A 20,061-nucleotide genomic window follows, 5' to 3' on the forward strand; every position below is an offset into this window, starting at 1 on the left:
TCAACATGGCCTAAAAGAAGTCATAAGTTCAGAAAATTGGCAGGGCAAACTCTTTTGGAGTATAAGAACTGTGAACTTTTAGAATAGTCCGCCAGTGTTGTTGAGCCGACCAGTGGTGAAGTGGGTAAGATAAATGCACATTTCAAACGTGCTCTTAATTATTTTTACAAACTTCATTTTTTTTTTCAGTTACAAAATATCCACACTTAACTAAATCTAACCTAACAATTCTACGGTAGACTAGTTTTGGTTAATATATTTTGTCAACTGCAATTGCCTCTCACGAGAGGGACTAGAGTTCAGTTCTCACTTGGGCTGTAGCCGAGTGAGTTGTCCGACACGTGAATGTGGCAGGTTTTCTCTAGATATTTTAGGTTCCTCCAGCACTAACACAAGATCAATAGAATATTAATATCTAAATACACAAGGCTGACACTTTCGTACAGTACATTAAATTGAATTATTAGAAGAAAAAAAAATAATTTAGTTTGTGTTCGTGGTACCAAGTTAACATTTAATAAGTTGTATGTTTACTAAAGAGATCGGTTAAAGTTCCCACACAAACAGTGGTAGTTTAGCTGAACATTACCATATTCAACAACGGTGATTATCTACTAACTCCCTAGATAAAGTATATACAACCGGTTGATCATTTTAACCAAAGAAAAAAAACTTGGGTGTTGGTGGTAAGTATAACGTTAACTTAGAGGTGGATGATGGTGTAGCTCCCCAGTTACTGCTCTGTGGTGATTTCTGTGATAGTCAATGATATGTTCTTTACTTTATTGTTAATTATATGACGGGATCCATTACTGATACAAGTGTGACGTGCTGAGATTGTACAGCACTGAAAATGTTCTGGGTATGAGCAGTTTGATCAAAACACCATTGAAAGCTTGAGGTATGTTGAGATTACCCCTCAGAATAAAAGCTTAGGTCAGGTCAGGTCAGGTTAGGTTAGGTCAGATTAGGTTTTGATTGAACTGCACATGCCCTGACAATTTTCAGCCTGGTACAGTACAGCATGCCACACTGGTATGTTGATTTTCGTGGATAACCATAGAATATAAAGCTAGTAGAGGAACAAGGTATTAATATATATAGCTTTAGTTGTTAAGAGCTATATAAAGTGTAGCATTCTTGTCAACATTTGGAAGTTGAAGCCGATGAAGTACTTTACTGGGATTACTTTAATTTTTATATAATTTAGGGGGGGTTTCAGTTAATCATAGCCAGAATGTACCATTTTTGGAGTGTCAAAGTTGGTGCTCCACTGCCTAATCAGTTTTACCTATTGTAGTGACTGGAGGTGTTACTAGGCAGCAGTAAACTGACTAGGGTTCACTCTGACCTGCACCTGCTCAGTGAAGTTCATTTAAGTTACCATTTGATTGGATTGTGAATGTAAACTTTGGGCTATTCAAGGGTTGAACAAAATCTCATGAACCTTTATTGTGCTTTGCTTGCATTACCTTCATATTTATTTATTTTTGCTATTCCAAACTATTATATTCCAGTCAAACTTATGGTACAGTGCTGTACTTTATACATATGAATGTATGTTTCTTGACTACTGTATATTGTGTCGAAGAAAAGGTGAAGGGAACTTTTAGGTTTCTAGTACATTGCATAATAGTTTACTTTTTGGAATTTTTACCGGATTTTTTTTTGTAATGCCATGGCAAGGAAACAGCATATATATTTTTAATATTCTTAAAAAAATTAACAAGAACAATCACTGAACTATATCTCATTTTGTGAGAACAGATCACACATCAATTGCTTATTAATCCATTCCTGCTAAAATAAAACAATTCAGTGATTTTATATTTTAATTGCAGGATGGTGATTATAACCATTATACAGGGTGTTCCATAAATACCTTTCATAAATTGGGGAGTGTATTCCTGAGACATAACTAAAGATAAATGACTAAATTACCAAATTGTCAATTCTCAATAATTTCGAAGTTACAGCACATTACAGGTTTGGTAGGAATGTGATGAAACCTATATGAGGCATCGACTGTTGCTAGTGACGCTTGACAATAATAGTGCCATATGATATGTACTGGTATTAACATTTAGAGCAAATGTTCAAAGTTCCGCCCCCATTACTCAATTCGGACTTCAGCCCGTCGCGACGCACAAGTGACTGTCGCACACATTCAGCGACCCCTGGGGTGTTGTGAATGTTTCTCACACCGCCCTGCACATGGCGCCACAGTTCCTCACGGTTTGGGACCTCTGTAACATACACCTTGCTTTTTATGTGATTTCACAGGTTGAAATCAAGGGGTTTTGTCAGGTGACCGAGATGGTCATGAAACAGAGCCGCCGCACCCTATCCACCTTCCAAACCTGTCATGTGCTCTAACTCCAAAACTATTTAGATTTAACAATTTGGTCATTTAATCATTTATCTTTATGTATGTCTCAGAAATACACTCCCTGATTTATTAAAGGTATTTACGGAACACCCTGTATATACCATAACTTCACTTTAGTCAACGCACCACTCTCTGTCTAGACCTGGACTGTGTTTTGGCCTTTATACAATACATTTATACTTTTACCTTTTACTTTTATCCTCTTCACCACTGATCGGCACGTTAGCCGCTTGAGCAATCGGTCATGTCTCTGTTATGCACTGTTGGCAAGTACTGGACATGCACTGGCTCCTGAATGTACCTAAACCTGCTCCAGTGTTGGTCAATCTGGTCTTGAAAGAGCTCACACACACTCTGTGCCGTCACAACACTCGGACAGGTTGTTACACAAGTTCACAACTCTCACTCCGAAAAAGTTTGCCCTCACAGTTTTCTGGACTTGCGGCTGCTTCAACCTTGAGCTGTGACCTCTTGTGGGGGTGAGCATCCGCCAGCTCTAGGTAAGGACACTCGACTGAGTAGTGCACTTTGAGATGTTTATACACCTCAATTAGGTCCCCCCCTTGCCAGTCTGTAGTATAAGCTAGGCAATTGCAGGTGCTCTATTCTCTCAAGGTAGCTGAGGTGCAGGCACCAGTCTGGTGGCCCTCCTTTGGACATTTTCAATCAACTGACAGTCCCTAGCATACCTTGGGGACCAGACAGGGTGACAGTACTCCAGGCGGGGAAGCACCTCACTCTTGAAGATCGTTACGAGGGACGGACCGTTTAGATATCTGGGACAAACGATAAGCCTCCTTACCATTGATACGTCTCGGGTGCATCCTCTTACACTTCGTGACACTGAATCTTAGCAGCCATTTCTTCGACCATTCTTGAAGCACATAGAGATCCTTCTGCAGCTCTCCACAGTCTGCTTGGTTCTTAATTTCCCTAAATTACTTGGTGTCATCCGCAAACATTTGCATGGAGGAATGTACAGCGTCTGGCATGTCATTTATGAAGTAAACAAACAACAGCAGGCCCAATACACTGCCCTGCTTGTCACGGGTACACATGATGATTTCATGCCATTTATCACCATACACTGCTTACGATCATAGAGAAAGTCTCTGATCCACGCTAGGACACTTGCTCGAATCCCGTACCCTTCCAGTTTAATTTTCAGATTTTCTTGGGGTATATGCTGTCGAAAGCCTTGGCAAAACTTAGGTATACATTTTGTTGATATTACCATCCTGTTCCAGAATTTGGGTCCAAATACGCAGTACCTTGAGTAATTGTGTTAAACAGAAGCGTCTCGGCATAAAACCGTGTTGGCAATCCCTTACAAGGTTGTTTCATACTAATGTTCCATCATGGCATCTCTTATAATATTCTCAAGTACTTTACATACTATGCTGGTCAGGCTCACTAGTAGGCTCACTGGTCTATAATTATTCGTAGAGTGACGATCACCCTTCTTTAAAATAGGAGTCGCATAAGCCATTTTCCAATCACTGGGAACCTTTTGCTCATCCAGGCATTTGCAGAACTGGATCTTCAGGGGCTCGGCAAGCTCGTTGCTCAACTCTTTTAGCACTCTGGGTTGCACCATGTCAGGGCCAGGACTCTTACGAACCTTTAGCTTTGACAATTTATTTCTTAGAACCTCTTCTGAAAACACAATGTGGGTCAGCGCTGTGTCGAACTGTCTGTCCTCAAACGCAGGAAGATTGTGTGCATCCTCTCTTGTGAACACAGAGGAAGTGAAACTGTTCAATGCCTCTGCTTTGTCCTGGTCAGAATCTGCGTAACTACCATCTTCAAGCCTAAGATCTAATACTCCTACTCGCGTTTTTAATTTCGACTTTGCGTAGCAGTAAAACGCCTTTAGGTTTGACTTGACCTCGATTGCAATCAGCCTCTTGAACTCCTTTTCATCCCTTCTACACTCTGACTTTGCTTGGTTCCTGGAACTAACTAACATACATCCTCCTGTCCTACTCATCATCTGTCTTAACCCACATCGTGGACTTCTGGGTTATCTTCTGAACTTTGTCAACCACCGCATGGTTCATGTGTTGCAGTCTCTTGTAATATTTTTTTCTATAGAGCATTGAAAGAAAAGGTGTGTCCCATAGCCACAGTGTGTCTCTACAGAGAACACTTTTTAGTCAACCCACAATATTAACTTATGTAATCTTATACTGGCACTCACTATACTGTACCAAGGACAGGCTAAGATAGATTTGGTATCTCACTCTATATGTCTGCATATTTAAGAACAATATATAGACTTGCATATTGTGATTTTTAATGTGTGTTATTTCTTTCCAGGAAACAAAATAATGGTTTCATCAAGGACTTGACAAATTTGCAGGATGCACAGACTTAACAAACTGTGTCAGAGATGGGTGCTGGATGCAGTACTGACCCATCCTCCACCATTAGTGGCAGTCGTTCTAACAATTTTTTTTTCTGTCTTTGCTGTCGGCTTTTGGTGTGCTCATTGGCTGGTGAGTTTGTGGCCTATACAGCACAATATTTGTTCCAGATATTTTAATTTTGCTTAAATAACATGATATTATTCCAGTCAAACAACTGAAAGTCTAAATAGTTATAGATCTGTTATTTGTAGTTTTTAGGTACAGTATTACCAACAAGGGATTCAAGATTAATTTATTTAATTTCTGTTCTATTTATTTATGAATGATATTACAATACAATAGACTCGAAAATGTAAATTTGGTTTCCTAAAGGGTTCATATAAACCTGAAATTTTGGATATGCAAATATATAAAATATATATTGTACTGTACTGTAATGAAGAAAATAAAATCAGGTCCCCAAAACAGTTGAGACCACCCATTATAATAATTTTTACCACCTTTACTCTGTATTACAGCTCTTATAAAGCACCAGTTGTATGTTGATATCTTTAAAGGAATTTAAAAACCTTTAATAGTTGATAGAATGATTATTTAATGGATTTTCAATGTCATTTCTTCTTTTCAAACGAGGGCTAACCTTGCTACATGTGTACTGGCTCTCTATTATTACATGCACCTATTTCTCCACACTGCAAGGGGAGGTAATCTAAATATTTAACATCAGTCACAGTGGAGGAGAGTTATAGTGATATCCACTATTCAGGGCGGAATTAACATCAATCCCTCAGCAGCAGTGACATACAGTAGTGGAGAACTTAGTTAAAAATGTAGATTTGCTTAATATATTGTTGGTGAAATAACACCTACTATGTTGGCTTGCCAAATTTTTTAGTGTTGCTAATGTTTTTCCTCCTCTTCAGGATCAAGTTGACTTAGCAGCTTACAGATCACTTAATGTTTTCTCTGATAACATCAAAAATGAAAACCTGCTAGAAAAGTAAGTTTACTTTTGTAGTACGACTTTATTTATACTGTATTTTTCTTAATTTGTAATCTTCAGAGACAGTAATTTATAAAGAAGGTGATGTGGTACAGAATGAAATGCTTTTATACAGCAATTATAGTCTTGTACCTCATTTTAATAATAAATACATGTACAGGTAAATAGCAAAATTATGCACTGTCTTGTTTGCTTAAGAAATGCAGGTATAGTTTTGATGTTACGTGTATCTTAAATTTTTACATTGTTACATGATTAATGATTTATATGAAATGCATAATGATTGTTGGTAAAACTTTTGATTCGGATGCTTATAGCCAAAGTACATGTTTTCAGAATGTCCAGTGGCCTTCCCATCGACGTGGTGTATACATGGGTTAACGGGTCTGACCCAATTCTGTTGGAGGGACTGAAATCTCTGTCAGTGGCTAAGGAAGATGAATCGTGTTCACTCTCTCACTGTCTGCCAGCTCCATATATTAGCTTGCTGTAAGTGTTTGTACAGCTCTACAGTTTTATTTAGGTCCTGTTAATATTGAGTATTCTGTTACACTGTACAGTCTCACCCAAAAGTTTGTTAACTCCCAGCTAGCTATTGCTGCACTGCCTGCTTCAGATGTATGAACTTGAGTCTGTTACTTCGAACCTCTAGATTCATTCGTATCTGTTTCATGTTCTGGTTGGTACTGAGACAGTTTCAAACATCTGAAGCAGGCAGTGCAGCAATAGCTGGCTGGAAGAGTTAACAAATTTTTGGGTGATACTGTACCTATTTGCAGTACTGTACTATATTATAATAACTGTCCCAAAAATTAATTTATGTATGTTAAATTGATAAAATATTAAGAGAAATGAATGATTCAAGTACTGTACTAGAGAGCCCCAGAATGTATTAGAATGCAGATATGGAAGGCCCCATGTCCTTAGTGGTGTTTATACCCATATCAAGAATTATATACTGTACTGTATACTCAGACAAGGTAATTCTCAAACATAAAAGTGTAAGATTAAGATTAACATAAATAAAATATAATAGGGAAAGAGTCTTACTGCCAGGAGGCTTTATGCAGGGTTTCCCATTTTTGGGTGTTTGTAATATCCCGGGATACTGGGACAAAACCAGTCCCATCCCAGGATTTCCTGGTTTATATAAATAAGGGCACTTATGCACGAAAATTAATATAATAAGATTTCAAAACATGCGAAATATCTACTCCATATACTTTAGGCCACAGCTCCCCACTCTGCATTTCCCTCCATTTCTACATAAACAAAGAAGGTGTGAAACGGTCCACTTTTTAACGTAAGCCGTTTGACTCACCAGCCGACGCAATGTGAATGTGTATTTTTCTTGATCATGTGCAGTAAGAGTTAACGGTTGTAAGAGAGAAAATATTTGACAAGAAACATATTTGTAATATATTTTTTTGGCATTTGTCCCGGGAAATAATGTAAAGGTTCACCCTCTGGGATCCCGGTTGAGAAACCTTCATTTTATGGGATTAGATATTAGGTGCACAGTATTTCTCTTCATATCTAAGTTAATGTGTTAAGTCTATAGTACTGTCACCACCTTCAAATTACTGAACTTAAACTTGTACAGTACTTATACACTACTTTGATGTAAAATATCGGAATCATTGTTAAGAATGCTCTTTTTCATCATGCACAACTACATTTTATAGCATTACTGTATTTATCAAATGAGTATGGGGCTGTGTTTTGTGAACTGACTTGGAGTTTACCATTGTTTTATACCTGCAGTGTCTTTGTACATACTGAGCCAGTAAGAAGTTGTATATGTTTACTGATGAATAAATACTGGTATATCTCTGTTTAATATCACAATACATAACCTGAAATACTGATTAAGGTTTTAGAAAAAAGAAAAACCTCATTCAAGTCAAAGTTGTTGGGCAATCATGTAGCGTATCATTTGATTTATTATATTTTTTTCAGGGACTCGCCTCTCTCCAAGGCTGTAATAGAATTGATACCTTCCGTGATTGAAGTGGCACATATGTTAATTACACATAATCGTCATCCACACAACTTCACTCTGATTCGTGTGGCTGAAATGACTAGCATTCCTCAAGTGTTAGAAAAATTATCACGTGCTGCTGGAAATGGATCACAGCCCAAACAAGCTTACTGGACTTCGGGTACAGTTTATGTGCTATATTTTTAGATAACTTATTAACCAAGGACTAAAACTGGATTTTTAAGATATAATGCAGTAATACTTCCGTTAGCCAGATTCCCTCAAACCCGGAACTCTCAGATAGCCGGAATTAAAATTTTCTCGGAAAATCATTCCCAATGACGGAATTTTCCGAAAAATTCTGGCTTTGGGAACGATTTTGTGAGGGGCGCATTTTCCGGAAAAATTCAAGAAAATTTTCCCCATCCCCGGAAAATTCCGGGGATGGAGTTTTTTCCGGGTTTGAGAGATGAAAATCGGGTGCATTTTCAGGAAATCCGAGAAAATTTTTCCGTTACCCAGAAAATTCTGAGAATGAGGGATATTTTTCCGGGTTCGAGAGATGATGTATAATTGGCAATTTCTGGAACTTCCGAGATAATTTTTCCGGGGATGAGGGATTTTTATCTGGCTCTGAGAGAGTCGTCTCGTTACCCAGAAATCTCTCATTCCCAGAAGTGCTCTGCACCAATTGTTCCGGCTAACAGGGATATCACTTGTATACATTGGTTCAGTACCGGTACATTGTGCATCTGCAGGATTTATAGAATTTGAGATTTACTAAATATTTTGATGGTCCTCAAATTTGTGAATGAATTTCAACAGCTTAGAGTAATACCCGTAAGTGACCGTATTTTGACCGTATAATGAAATTGAATTGATTTGTTATTGATGTGAGGACAAAAGCTTCACTTTGTAATATTGTATTTAAATAAAAGTTGAGAATATGATTAAAGATGGTGGGGGGGGCATATTCTAGCTATATGTACTTGATGTCTAAGTCCTCTCCTGTTGCTTAATGCTGTTCATGTCTTCACTATCTCTCCACACCTCTTTATCCCTCTTCTAATTCTTTATAGAGAATCCTATTTGGCAAAATTTGAGAATTTAGTTTTGTAATTTTTTCTAACCCTTTTTCATGTCTTGGTATAGGGTGGGTGGAATTAAGCAACACGGACTCCTTCATTTTCTGTTATTAATTTGTTCTGCTACAGTGTCTTCTTCCTCAACAAGACCCAAACATTTCAATCATGTATCAGATAAAGTTAGGGTTAACATATAACATTGGATCCTGTATTGTGAAACTATTTTGTATGTGTGAAAGGAAGACTAACTGGAAATTATCAACTCATATAATGAATCAAATTGAAGTGCAAAGTGATCAGTATAAAATAGTTAGTATGGTAAAATTTTCACCTTTTTTATCACAGAATGAAAGTTGAATGAAAGTTTGCATGCTGTTTAAGTCTTTATGTAAGTAAGTTGATGACTCAAATTTGTATTAACAGTGCATTGCTATGAAGCATTTCATATCACTGTGTCACAGGCTTAGGATTCATGATACCCTGGTTACACATTCAAGTGAAGGATATACTGATGTATTGGTACATCTATCTGTTGCCTTTTTCCTTTCTACATTTGTCTTGTATCACTTTGCTTAACATTTTCCCTTTTCTGTGGACGCATGTAAATTAATCTCCTCTACACAAAATAATATATGGTATAGATAGACAGAGCTGATAATAGAGCTAAGGTTGTCATATAGATGAAAAATGGGGTGTATAAACAATTAAAGAATCTTGTTTGTGTGCAGATGTTGGTGGTGGGTGGGGGATGAAGCAGCAACACGCAGTATTGGTGACAGGTGGTGGCAATATTCCCCACAAAAACCTCTTAACCTCCCTGTTTCCTCAACAAGCAGCTATTACATCAACAGTGAGTATATTTATTTCCTTTAGCTTTACCTGTATTTATGTCTTTAGGATAACTTATGTTTTGACGTGCAATTAATCAATTTGTAATCTTCACTGATTTTTTTTCAAGAGATTTAGAGTTACTTAGGAAAGATGTGTTTTTCTGAGTGATACTTGATTTAAAAATAACTACAGTACTCTATATGTTTTTTTTTGTATTATATGTCTTAACCATTTTTAATAGTTCAGTGGCTTTTGATGTTCATTTGTTTTTATAATGAAAATCAAAGTGTATTGTACTTTTATTCCTTGATACAGTGCAATGTGTCTGGCTCCTCAAGTGTACATCTGCTAGAGTGTAAGGAAGAAGGACTCATCACCTATTTGTTGATGTCTAAAGCTCACACGGAGATTTTACCCGACACTGTAATTAAAATCCGACAAGCAATGTTAATGTTGCAGCCAGATAGGGAAGATCACATGAAGATAATAGATGCAAACAGATTCGAGGATAACGAGGTGAGAGTTTTATTTTGTAATGCATTAATTTGGAAATCTGTTGTTTTTACAGGCTATTGTTTTTTGGTTAATGTTCTGATTTGATCCTTGTGGGTGAAACAGAACTAAATCAATTGGATATATTGTGGAAGGAGAACACTTTGGTAGAATGCCACAGTTGCAGCAGCTAGAGAGAATGAAGAGTGAGTCTGTGTTGCTTTTGATTCCTGTGACCATGCATCAGTTATATGCTTGAGGTTCAGGAGAGAATAAACTTTGAATTACCTTTTAGTGTTTATATACAGTACAAGTCCTTTTATTCAAACTCATTGGGACCATTGATGGTTCGGATACTTGGACGTACCTACAAGAATATGCAATAATTTAACCTGCAGTGCCATACAAACACCTTATGTGTACAAACGGACACAAATATTAAAGATATATATTGTACTCATTTAAATATGGTATGTACAAAAGTTCCGTTAAACTGTTTAAATACTATACGACTATGGACAGATGTGGGAAGTGGTTTAATTGGTAATTGTAGAAGAAGTAACTGATTATTAAATATATCAGGGTATACACTACAATATTATTTATTAAGTGATGATAAATACTGTACACTTACAATATTATTTAATAAGTGCTGAAGGCAGATGGTGTGGTCAGCATGACAACATGGTGAGGGAAGTTGTTGACGATCAGCTGTTTACTTAATCATTGCACTTTATCCTCTATATTAAGAACATTTTGCTTCCGTTTCAATATTTTGTCACCCTTGTTATCAGCCACAGTTATAAGTTCACAAAAAGCTCACAATACTATACAAAAAAATGGCATGAAATTACAGCCAACACTTTCCACCATTCAAAATGGCCAGGACACTTGTAAACAAATGGTTACTGTACAGCGCGCGTACCTCTGGTGGCAGACGCATGAACAAATTCGGGTATGTTCAGATTGTTGGAGTAGACACACAAACATTTTTGGATGCGTACGGATAGATGGAATAAATTACAATTTTAACCAAACGGGAACAAAGTGGTGGACAAAATTTTGGACACCTGGAAGATTCGGATAAAAGGACTTTAACTGTAGCTTTGGGATCTATAACTTTTAAAAATACTATTTCACACATTGTCATAAAGCCTCATGACTTTTTTGTAAACATTTTATAGGAACTTCGATATTCATTGCGGTCGTTAGAGAAGTACGCTCCGTGGGTTAGAAGAATATTCCTAGTGACAAATGGACAGATTCCCTATTGGCTTAACCTGGATCATCCACGACTTACTATCATAACGCACGAAGAAATATTCACAAACATCAGCCACCTTCCCACTTTTTCGTCGCCAGCAATTGAAAGTCACATTCACAAGTAAGGATTTTTAAAGTCTGTGATGAAATATTTATAAAGCATATTTATAGCATACTCTTCATGTGTGGGTTGAGACACCATAATATACAGGGTCATATTTTTATTCAAGAACCCTAAATGATTACTATATTTTATGACTTGCAATACAGTAAACAGGAACTTAAAAATCAATAGGAATAAAGTCTGATCTTTACTTCACAATACTATGATCAGATTTTATTCCTCCTCATATTTAGGTTCCTGTTTATCCCACATCCTGAAATATAGTACAGTAATAATTTAAAGTTCTCGAATAACAAAACTGAGCCTGTATGATAATGTTCCATCATGTCACATATCTGAACCTGAACTGTACTGTGTATGTAAATCTGCAATCGTTTCAAAATTTCTGAATAAAGCGTTTGATTATGTCTTGTAGAATTCCTGGATTATCAGAACACTTCCTGTACCTAAACGATGATGTGATGCTTGGCTCAGTGGTCTGGCCTGAGGACTTCTATTCCCCAGCATCTGGTTATAAGGTAATGATTTAAAACTACTGTACTGTACTACTTATTGAATGTGTCCCAGACTGTACTGTAGATTGACTAACTGTAGTGTAAATATTATAACTCGATCTAATATTTTTAAGTAATTTTATATTTGTATCGGACTTTATAAATACTGTTTGGATGTTTTCTGTACTAGAGTTTATATTATTGTCAGTATTATTAGCGACTGGATTATTTTGAATGTTATTGAAGGAGAAGCATAGGGGTTGCATTTTGTTGTTGAATAGAATGAAGAATCAAGATTTTAGAATAATTTTACACGAAAAGTAAAAAAAAAAAATGTATGTTAGGCAAAATAGGTTAAAGATATTGGAGAGAAAGATTCACCAGCAGCTGTAAGAAGGAAGAAAGTCAAGACAAGGTTGCCAGCATTTGATAAACCATGACAATTTATTTATTTATTATGTTTCCAGGTGTACCTATCTTGGTCCCTACCCGAATGTTCATCAGGATGTCCCGGCTCGTGGCTGGGAGATGGCTACTGTGACACATCTTGCAACACGACAGCCTGTGAATGGGATGGTGGGGACTGCATGGGAGAGAAGGGGGAAGGAGATTTGCTAGACTTTGGCGATGAATATGGCGTCGATGTATCTGTCGAGTTCTGTGCTCCCTCGTGTTCGGATCTTTGGTTGGCCGATAAATACTGTGACCAGGTGAATTTTGTGCTGATGGAGGAGAATGAGGAGGAAGAGATGCTATAAACTTTGTATTATATTGTGTTTTTAATTCAATCTTTATTCTACCACTGTTCTATATATTGATTCCTGCTCTCCTACTATGGCATGTACGGTCTCCAAGCTCTCCTTCTTTGTATAAAACTGTAAACTTCTCCTTGTTAAGACTCTTATCATCCCTACACACCTCATACTCTGTCTTGGTAAGAAATTGTAGACAGAACTAATAGATAGCTAGTAATAATAAGTGTGATTTGAGTAATGAAATAATATGAATCTTTTTACCATTGTTAAACAAGTCTCATTTGTTCCAGTCATGCAATATACAAGCTTGCGGTTTTGATGGAGGGGACTGTGGATTGGACGAGATCAAGGAGCTGTATAGTTTGCCTGCCCCCACATCATACAATGTTACTTACGTACTTCCTATGGGTGAGTGAATGGGCGTTACCTCCAGTGTGACTCATACTACCATTGTGTTAGAACATGTTAGCATTCCAGTTTGACTTGTATTATTATTATGTTTTAACTTTTGGAAAATATGAGATTATTTAGGCTGAAAAGTATCTACATCTGAAATTACTTATGCCGACAAATATCTTCATCCTAGGTGTGAGCGTCGCGTGGCTTAACGTCTCGTCGCTGTTAGCCTCCGGGAAAGCGATAGAAGGCTGGCACTCTGAGCACCGAGGCCTACGCAGCATTGCCCTCAACGTGGCTCAGGGTGTACTCTTTATTATCCTCAAAACAAACATTACGGCTACATTGAAGATCGAGTTGGATATTAAAAACAAGAACCAGGAAGAAAAGTCTGATAAGAAGAGAGATCTAGTTAAGGTAAGAAGAGGGAATGTCTAAAATAATGAGAAAAATAGTTGTGAAGGTCTAAATGTTGGAGAAGATGTATACTATAAAAATTTGTGAGAGAAATTAAAAGAAAAGAGATGAATGAAATATAAAGGAGATAATAATGTTTGTGTGGAGAGAGATTGAGTATGAAAGAAGAGACACGTAATGAAAACTAGAGGAAGGCATAGTAATGTTTGTTTCTTATTTTCCAGTATGTGCTCACGATGAAATGCAACACATATCCCGCTGACAAGAACGCGACCACCAAGCCTGAACACAAAATTACTTCAAAGCACACTGTAAACTTCAAAAACTTCACATTTCATCAGGTGGCCCCAAAGCTGAAAGTAAATGAATCTGTACAAATTAAACCTAGTGGAATGAAGTATGCACTTGTCAATGTAAATGCTTCAGGTCTTCCAGAATCTCTTGTAACAAAAGTTCATGTTTTGGAAACCATGTATAAAAATGGAGAGCTTACCTTAATGGGATTAAATAAAAAGAAATCAGATCTCATAGAAAAGTTTTTGAAGACCAGTTCTAATCCTAAATTAGTGTATCACCAAAAGAGTGAATGGTTCAAGAAAGAAATTCTTTACCATAGTGAGATGAAAGTAAAGAATGACTCTTCACTTAAAAATGAAGACCTTAAACTTAATGACAAAAATAACAATAAACGGCCTCTTGTATTACCCAAGATTCACAGTGAAACATCAAATGCCAGTAAAAAGACTGCCTCCAGATCTCTCTTATGGGCCGATAGAAATGAACCACACGATGTAGAGCAGTTGAATGTTGACAAAGATAAACAAACGAACCTGTTATCTCCCCAAAGAACTATGGAAAATAACATTTTAAAGCCTGTGACACAAGGAGTGACGAAGGACAATGGAAGTTTAGCGACATATAAGGGAAAGTTTCCCTGGGAGAAACAAGAGGTGTTTAAAGACGTGACTTCTATAACTATGAGAGAACCGGGCGATTACGCTGTGCCACACGTTGGCCACCGACGTCTTCTGGATATGTTTGCCGAGTCTTTGCTTCACGTTAATCGTCTCTATAATTCTGAATACGGTTATCAGGCTCGAAGGGTTCCTGCTCACATGCCACATCTCATCAGCAAAAAAATAATGGAGAATTTACAAGACAGGTACTGTATATGTGTGTACCAAGTAATGTGGGGATACACTGTCACGAAGAAAACATTACAGTAATTTTTTCTTAATTTTTACATTCATTTATGTACACTTTATGAAGAATTTTGAGGTTGTTTTAAGATAATAATTCTTATATTGTGTTAATCTTTTAAAATGTTTGCCAAAATCTGTATAAGAATAGATATGTATCTTAACATTAGTTTAATATGACTAACACTAATTAACCTTCTTCATAGTTATCTTCAACATAAAACATTTTACAGCACAGTATATACACAATTATACTTGTATCTCTAAAGACTTGAATGTTTAGTCTTTCTCTGTGACAATATATGAGTGAATTAGTCTAAGCAATATTGATTTATTCATTTTATTATTTGAGTTGTCCACTACTGTAAGATCTACCCTTAAAGTATTCTTAGTATACAATTAAGTTTTACTAGATAATAATAGTACAGTACTTGTCATCTACAGGTATCATAATTATTAAAAAGAATACTGTTTGTGAATGAGTGGACAACAGGATACCGAGTGCCTTTTGGGAAGGTCGTTCTGATGTTGGGTGGTGTCGAGTTGTGGGAAGTGAAGAGGTAGAACATGTTTGGGCCTTGTGGTAGGGGAGCACCGCAGTAGAACACATCTTTTATAACAGTAAGAATGACTTAATGACAATGAATGAAGGGAAAAATTTGTGTGTGTCTAGTGTGGTGTGTGCGTGCTCTCTGATCACCCTGCAATAAGTGGGAACAACCTTGCTTTACAGATTAGATACATACAGTACTTATGATAATACTTATGTACAGTACCTAGAATTACTGACAATCTTTGTAATTACAGATTTAAGGAAGAGTATCAGCTGACATCCTTTCACAAGATCAGACAGGCAAATGATATGCAGTATGCGTTCTCATATTTTTTCTTCCTAATGAGTGAGAAGATTACCAGAACCCCAGCAGAAGTGTTTGCTGTCTTTGATACAGATGATTCAGGGTTAGTATCTAAATGGTTACCTATGCTAGCTTAAATTATCCACGTATTTTCATCATGCATACTGCTGGCGGGTGATGTTGGTATGTGTGAAGCAACTGGCGTACCGTAAATAAAATTTTGGGTCTTGTGGAAGGGGAGTACCAGGGAAGAACATATATATTTGTACAGCATTAAGAAAAAATACTAACATAAAGAAAGAGAAAATATTTGTGTATGGGAATTAGGTCTTGTTACCTTACTTTTAGTGGTGAAGCCTTGAAAGAGCAAAAAAACAGATATATATTTGCATTTTATAAACTTAGAATAAAAGCAACACTACGTATTACAATTACTATCTCAAAATTTCCTTGCTTAATGATTATAATATGATGTTGCTTCATAACACAGTTTTTATTATAGTAATTATGCATATAAATCACTGTAGGTGCGCGTGATCCATGCATATACTGATAACCACATGGGAAAAAAGAAAACACGATTTTCAAGTGCTTTCGTGTATTTTACTGCTGAAGATGTGAAATATACTAAAACTCTTAAGAGATTTGCATTTTTTCCTATGTGGTTATCAGCATATGCATTTAGAAGTGATATTTAAACTGTTGCAGGGCTTTACTGTTAAGAGCATCTATAGAACAACCCAGGTGCTTCCTTCAATAAATAATCTTACTGTAGTTCCCCCCAAAAGACATAACAAGTATAAGCTCACTGTAGTTCCCCCCCAAAAGACATAAGTTTTCTGTCATTTTGCAAACCATTAATAATATATATCTATTGTTTTTACTCCTCTCACTTTTGTGTGGGCTAGATCAAGGGGTACAGATTCCTCAAGATTAGGGAGGACTTAGGGAGATTGGTGGTGTAAGAGAAGTAGAGAAAACAATAGGAAAAGACTAAAATAAGTAGATATTACTCATTGAATTTCCTCACTCTTGTCTCTAAACAATTCTTCTCCCTTTATGTTTAAGTTAGTGTGTACATAATTAATGTTTCTCATCCTTACAGCACTCTGTCAGACCGAGAGATCCGAACACTAATGACTCATCTAAACGACCTCCCACTTCACTACAGTACTCTACAGGCTCTGCATCAAGTAATCAAAAATTGTTCTGCCACTCATCACATTGAACAAGTGCCAACCCCAATCTATGAAAGATATGCCGATTCTGATTTGGTGAGTTTTTGTTTTTATATTACACTTGAAATGACCACCGACACATTGTTTACCTGCGTTGTCCATCCACCCATGTGTCTGTCTCACTGACCAGCAACACCTGATGGGTATCTACTGAAGGTCATGCATACAGTGGAGAGGAGAACATATTGTACATGTTGTAAGGTCTATTTTGTTGTGGTAATGGTTGTTATGTGTCACCTCATTAAGATCACTTCCTTGGGACATCAATGTTCCACAAAATAGTTATATCTTAAGTGTTAATAATTAAATGGGGATGAAATATTTGTTTTTTTTTCTTCAGATTATTGACTTCAAGCCAGAACAAACACAGGTTCTCCTTACAGTCACTGCCATGAGTTCATTCTTACTCCTATAACAACTGTACTAGTGTATCTGGTTTACTGTCACTTAATACACAACCTAGCTTCACCCACCAGCAGTACAGTATGTCCACCCCCAAAAACCACCCCATGCTCTTCGGTCATCAAGCACAGTGCTGCTTCCTAGATGTTCAATCCTAAAACCAAGACATCCACTCCACTTTATCTCATCATCATTATAACTAATCTTTTTGTTATTTTTCATATAATATACAGAATATTGTACAAAAACATTGAGTTAATCACACAATTTCTATTAAGTATAAAGGGTGTATATGAAGAATGTAAATATCCACTTTGTATTTCAGTCAACTGTGAGCTTGGACCTGGTACTGAAGTGTGAGCCATTAACAACCCTCCTGAAGAAATTAGAGAAAGTCCACAAATACAAATACAATCACCAGTCTGACGATGTCATTCACTTCAAGATGGTTACGTCTAATGTTTCCATCGTGGTGCACATGTTAGATGAAGTACGGAAAAACCCAAGGTCAGTATTTTTGTACTGCAGGACCAATGATGGTTTGGATACCTGGACATGCCTACAAGAACATGCAATAATTAATGTTAGGTCAGAAGGTGGCTTAGCATAGCTTGACTCACAGGGAAGGGGTAAAAACTGGGGATGAGGTGGCCCGTGTGTTGGCATTTTGCCATTGTTACATGTAATAAAACTATAAAAGTAGTGGAATAATCATTACAATACTCTAATGCATCTTAGAAATAAAGAAAATATAATAATAAACTATAAAATAAGAAAAATGAAGAACATAGGTGTTTATATGTGGAAAGTGAATATATGCAGGGACTCGTGGAGGCAATGGGCTGTAACTATGTCACCGACTCGCCACCCACCTGACTCGCACTCCCTCCCCCAATATAACGTCATGGCGCGCGCGCACACACACACACGTCTGAGTCACTGGGGTGATTTCCCAGCTGAACTGTGTGACGTCGTCCAGGGGATAGTTTGAATGTGGAAGGAGTTATTTTTGTAAATAAAATACAGGGTATGTGCTATTGTATTTTATGATAGGCAAAGTACTCTATCAATTTTATTGTTTATCATAGTATGAAATTATAGCCAAAATCTTCCCCAACCAAAAAGCCCAACAACCTTGTAAACAAAGTGGTTACAGCACCACTGGTGGCGGATACCTGGAAGATTTGGACAGTTGCAATTCGGATAAAAGGAATCGCACTGCATGTTTTTCCTTTTAACTTGTGGTTCTGATATGTTAATCTGTGTTCATTAAGGATCCTTCAAGCTTTATGGAGTAGATTTATCCTCCTTCAAGATTCTAGTTTCTTTATACACCTCTTAATTTACCAGCATTACATTTATAACATGGGGAGGCATATACTGTACTGTATTATTGACTACAGTGAACCCTCGAAGATCCGGACTAAAGGGGGGACCACCTGTCTGGAAAAGCCGATTATCCGAATCTTCTGGCAAATGTACTAAATGTATAAAAACGTTAAATAATAATATAAAAAAAAAAACACACACCAAAAAATACAGTACAGTACTATTATCCTGACTAGGGGGGTTACTTATACACACTTTTTCCTGTGAAAAAGCCATAATTTTGAGCAACATTTTACTGTACTCATTTGTATTCAATATATCATGTACTACACTAAAGGACTAAAAATTTTATATATTTTTTTTTTGCAAACTATGTAATGTCTATAGTATATACTCAAATTATTCGCTATCTTGCAAGGATTCCAGCAATGCAAGTTATATCTTGCTAATTTTAGTATGTGACATTTAATAAGATAAAAACTTTAAGCCTAAAACTACCTTCACCCTGTTTTGGGAATACTTCTTTGGGAGGCTCCTTAGCCCACAACCCCCCAATTTTTTGTCCAAATCTTCCGAAATCCAGATTTATTGGGTCCAAATCTTCGAGGGTTTACTGTACTGTATTTAGATTAATTCAGTATTTTGTTTAAGCAATGTTTTGTTACATACTGTATAAAATTTATACTATTTGCCACTAAAATGAAGAAAGAATTTTTTACTGTTTGACCTTGAAATTAGAAAGAGTAAGATTTGCTGTATGAAGTAATTTGTATATTCACGATTTTGGTCACTATTGTACATGAAAGTGGAAGAGAGAAATAAATTAAACACATAAGACTAATTCTTACCTAACACTTTCTTTACTTCTTCAGGAAATTCATATGTTTGAACAGTAACCTGGACCCAAGAAGTAAAGAGAATGACCTGATTCACGCCCTCGTCCAGGATACTTACGAGTCACTATTCCCTGTGCCTTCCTCGTTCGAGTTACCAATAAACTATCGCAACCGGTTCCTGTATGTTCAAGAATTACATGCGTGGAGGAAGTGGAGGGATCTCATACGTGCTCTGATCTATGCCTGTCTGGCCTCATTAATATTTCTTACACTTATCAACTTCTTCAGTTCAGAGGTATGCAAAAACAAATATTTCCGAAAGAACCTTTTTGACAATTTAATCCCAGTTCTTTTTTTCCCATTTAATCTTTATTAGCATAAAGATAATGGAGCAAAAATATTAATTACTGTATTAATATTGAGTTTATTTTTGGCTATTCTTCTTTTAATTAGTCTAGGATTGAAGGTTTTTCTTGCTCCTGTAGGCAGAACTGTGTTACTAATTTAGGTACAATTGTGGAAATAATTCCTATCAGTCCTCCGTCCCATCCATGAACCCTGAGACTTGTGAACCAGTAAATACGAGGCATCACACAGTGCA

The 20,061-nt window shown here is 36.7% G+C and overlaps 2 protein-coding genes across 2 annotated transcripts in view; one reads left to right on the forward strand and one right to left on the reverse strand.

Annotated features, from left to right (window-relative positions):
• Positions 1–319: 319 nt before the first annotated feature.
• The window catches only part of LOC121876923 (N-acetylglucosamine-1-phosphotransferase subunits alpha/beta-like), a 30,756-nt gene continuing 11,014 nt past the window's right edge, over positions 320–20,061 (forward strand). Inside the window, exons 1-17 of the mRNA XM_042382486.1 lie at positions 320–686; positions 4,709–4,887; positions 5,682–5,758; positions 6,098–6,250; positions 7,721–7,923; positions 9,556–9,677; positions 9,974–10,174; positions 11,335–11,534; positions 11,953–12,055; positions 12,499–12,741; positions 13,077–13,194; positions 13,373–13,599; positions 13,824–14,761; positions 15,606–15,758; positions 16,761–16,929; positions 17,621–17,802; positions 19,497–19,755. Coding sequence (XP_042238420.1) covers positions 4,753–4,887; positions 5,682–5,758; positions 6,098–6,250; positions 7,721–7,923; positions 9,556–9,677; positions 9,974–10,174; positions 11,335–11,534; positions 11,953–12,055; positions 12,499–12,741; positions 13,077–13,194; positions 13,373–13,599; positions 13,824–14,761; positions 15,606–15,758; positions 16,761–16,929; positions 17,621–17,802; positions 19,497–19,755 — 3,483 coding nt within the window. The 5' untranslated portion in view covers positions 320–686; positions 4,709–4,752. The remainder of the gene's footprint in view (positions 687–4,708; positions 4,888–5,681; positions 5,759–6,097; positions 6,251–7,720; positions 7,924–9,555; positions 9,678–9,973; positions 10,175–11,334; positions 11,535–11,952; positions 12,056–12,498; positions 12,742–13,076; positions 13,195–13,372; positions 13,600–13,823; positions 14,762–15,605; positions 15,759–16,760; positions 16,930–17,620; positions 17,803–19,496; positions 19,756–20,061) is intronic.
• LOC121876924 overlaps positions 12,662–20,061 on the reverse strand; it is a 42,151-nt gene continuing 34,751 nt past the window's right edge. Inside the window, exon 18 of the mRNA XM_042382489.1 lies at positions 12,662–12,753. The gene's annotated coding sequence lies outside the window, so the exon portion shown is untranslated. The remainder of the gene's footprint in view (positions 12,754–20,061) is intronic.

Source organism: Homarus americanus, unplaced genomic scaffold, assembly GCF_018991925.1.
Source record: "Homarus americanus isolate GMGI-L3 unplaced genomic scaffold, GMGI_Hamer_2.0 scaffold10478, whole genome shotgun sequence".
Classification (NCBI taxonomy): domain Eukaryota; kingdom Metazoa; phylum Arthropoda; class Malacostraca; order Decapoda; family Nephropidae; genus Homarus; species Homarus americanus.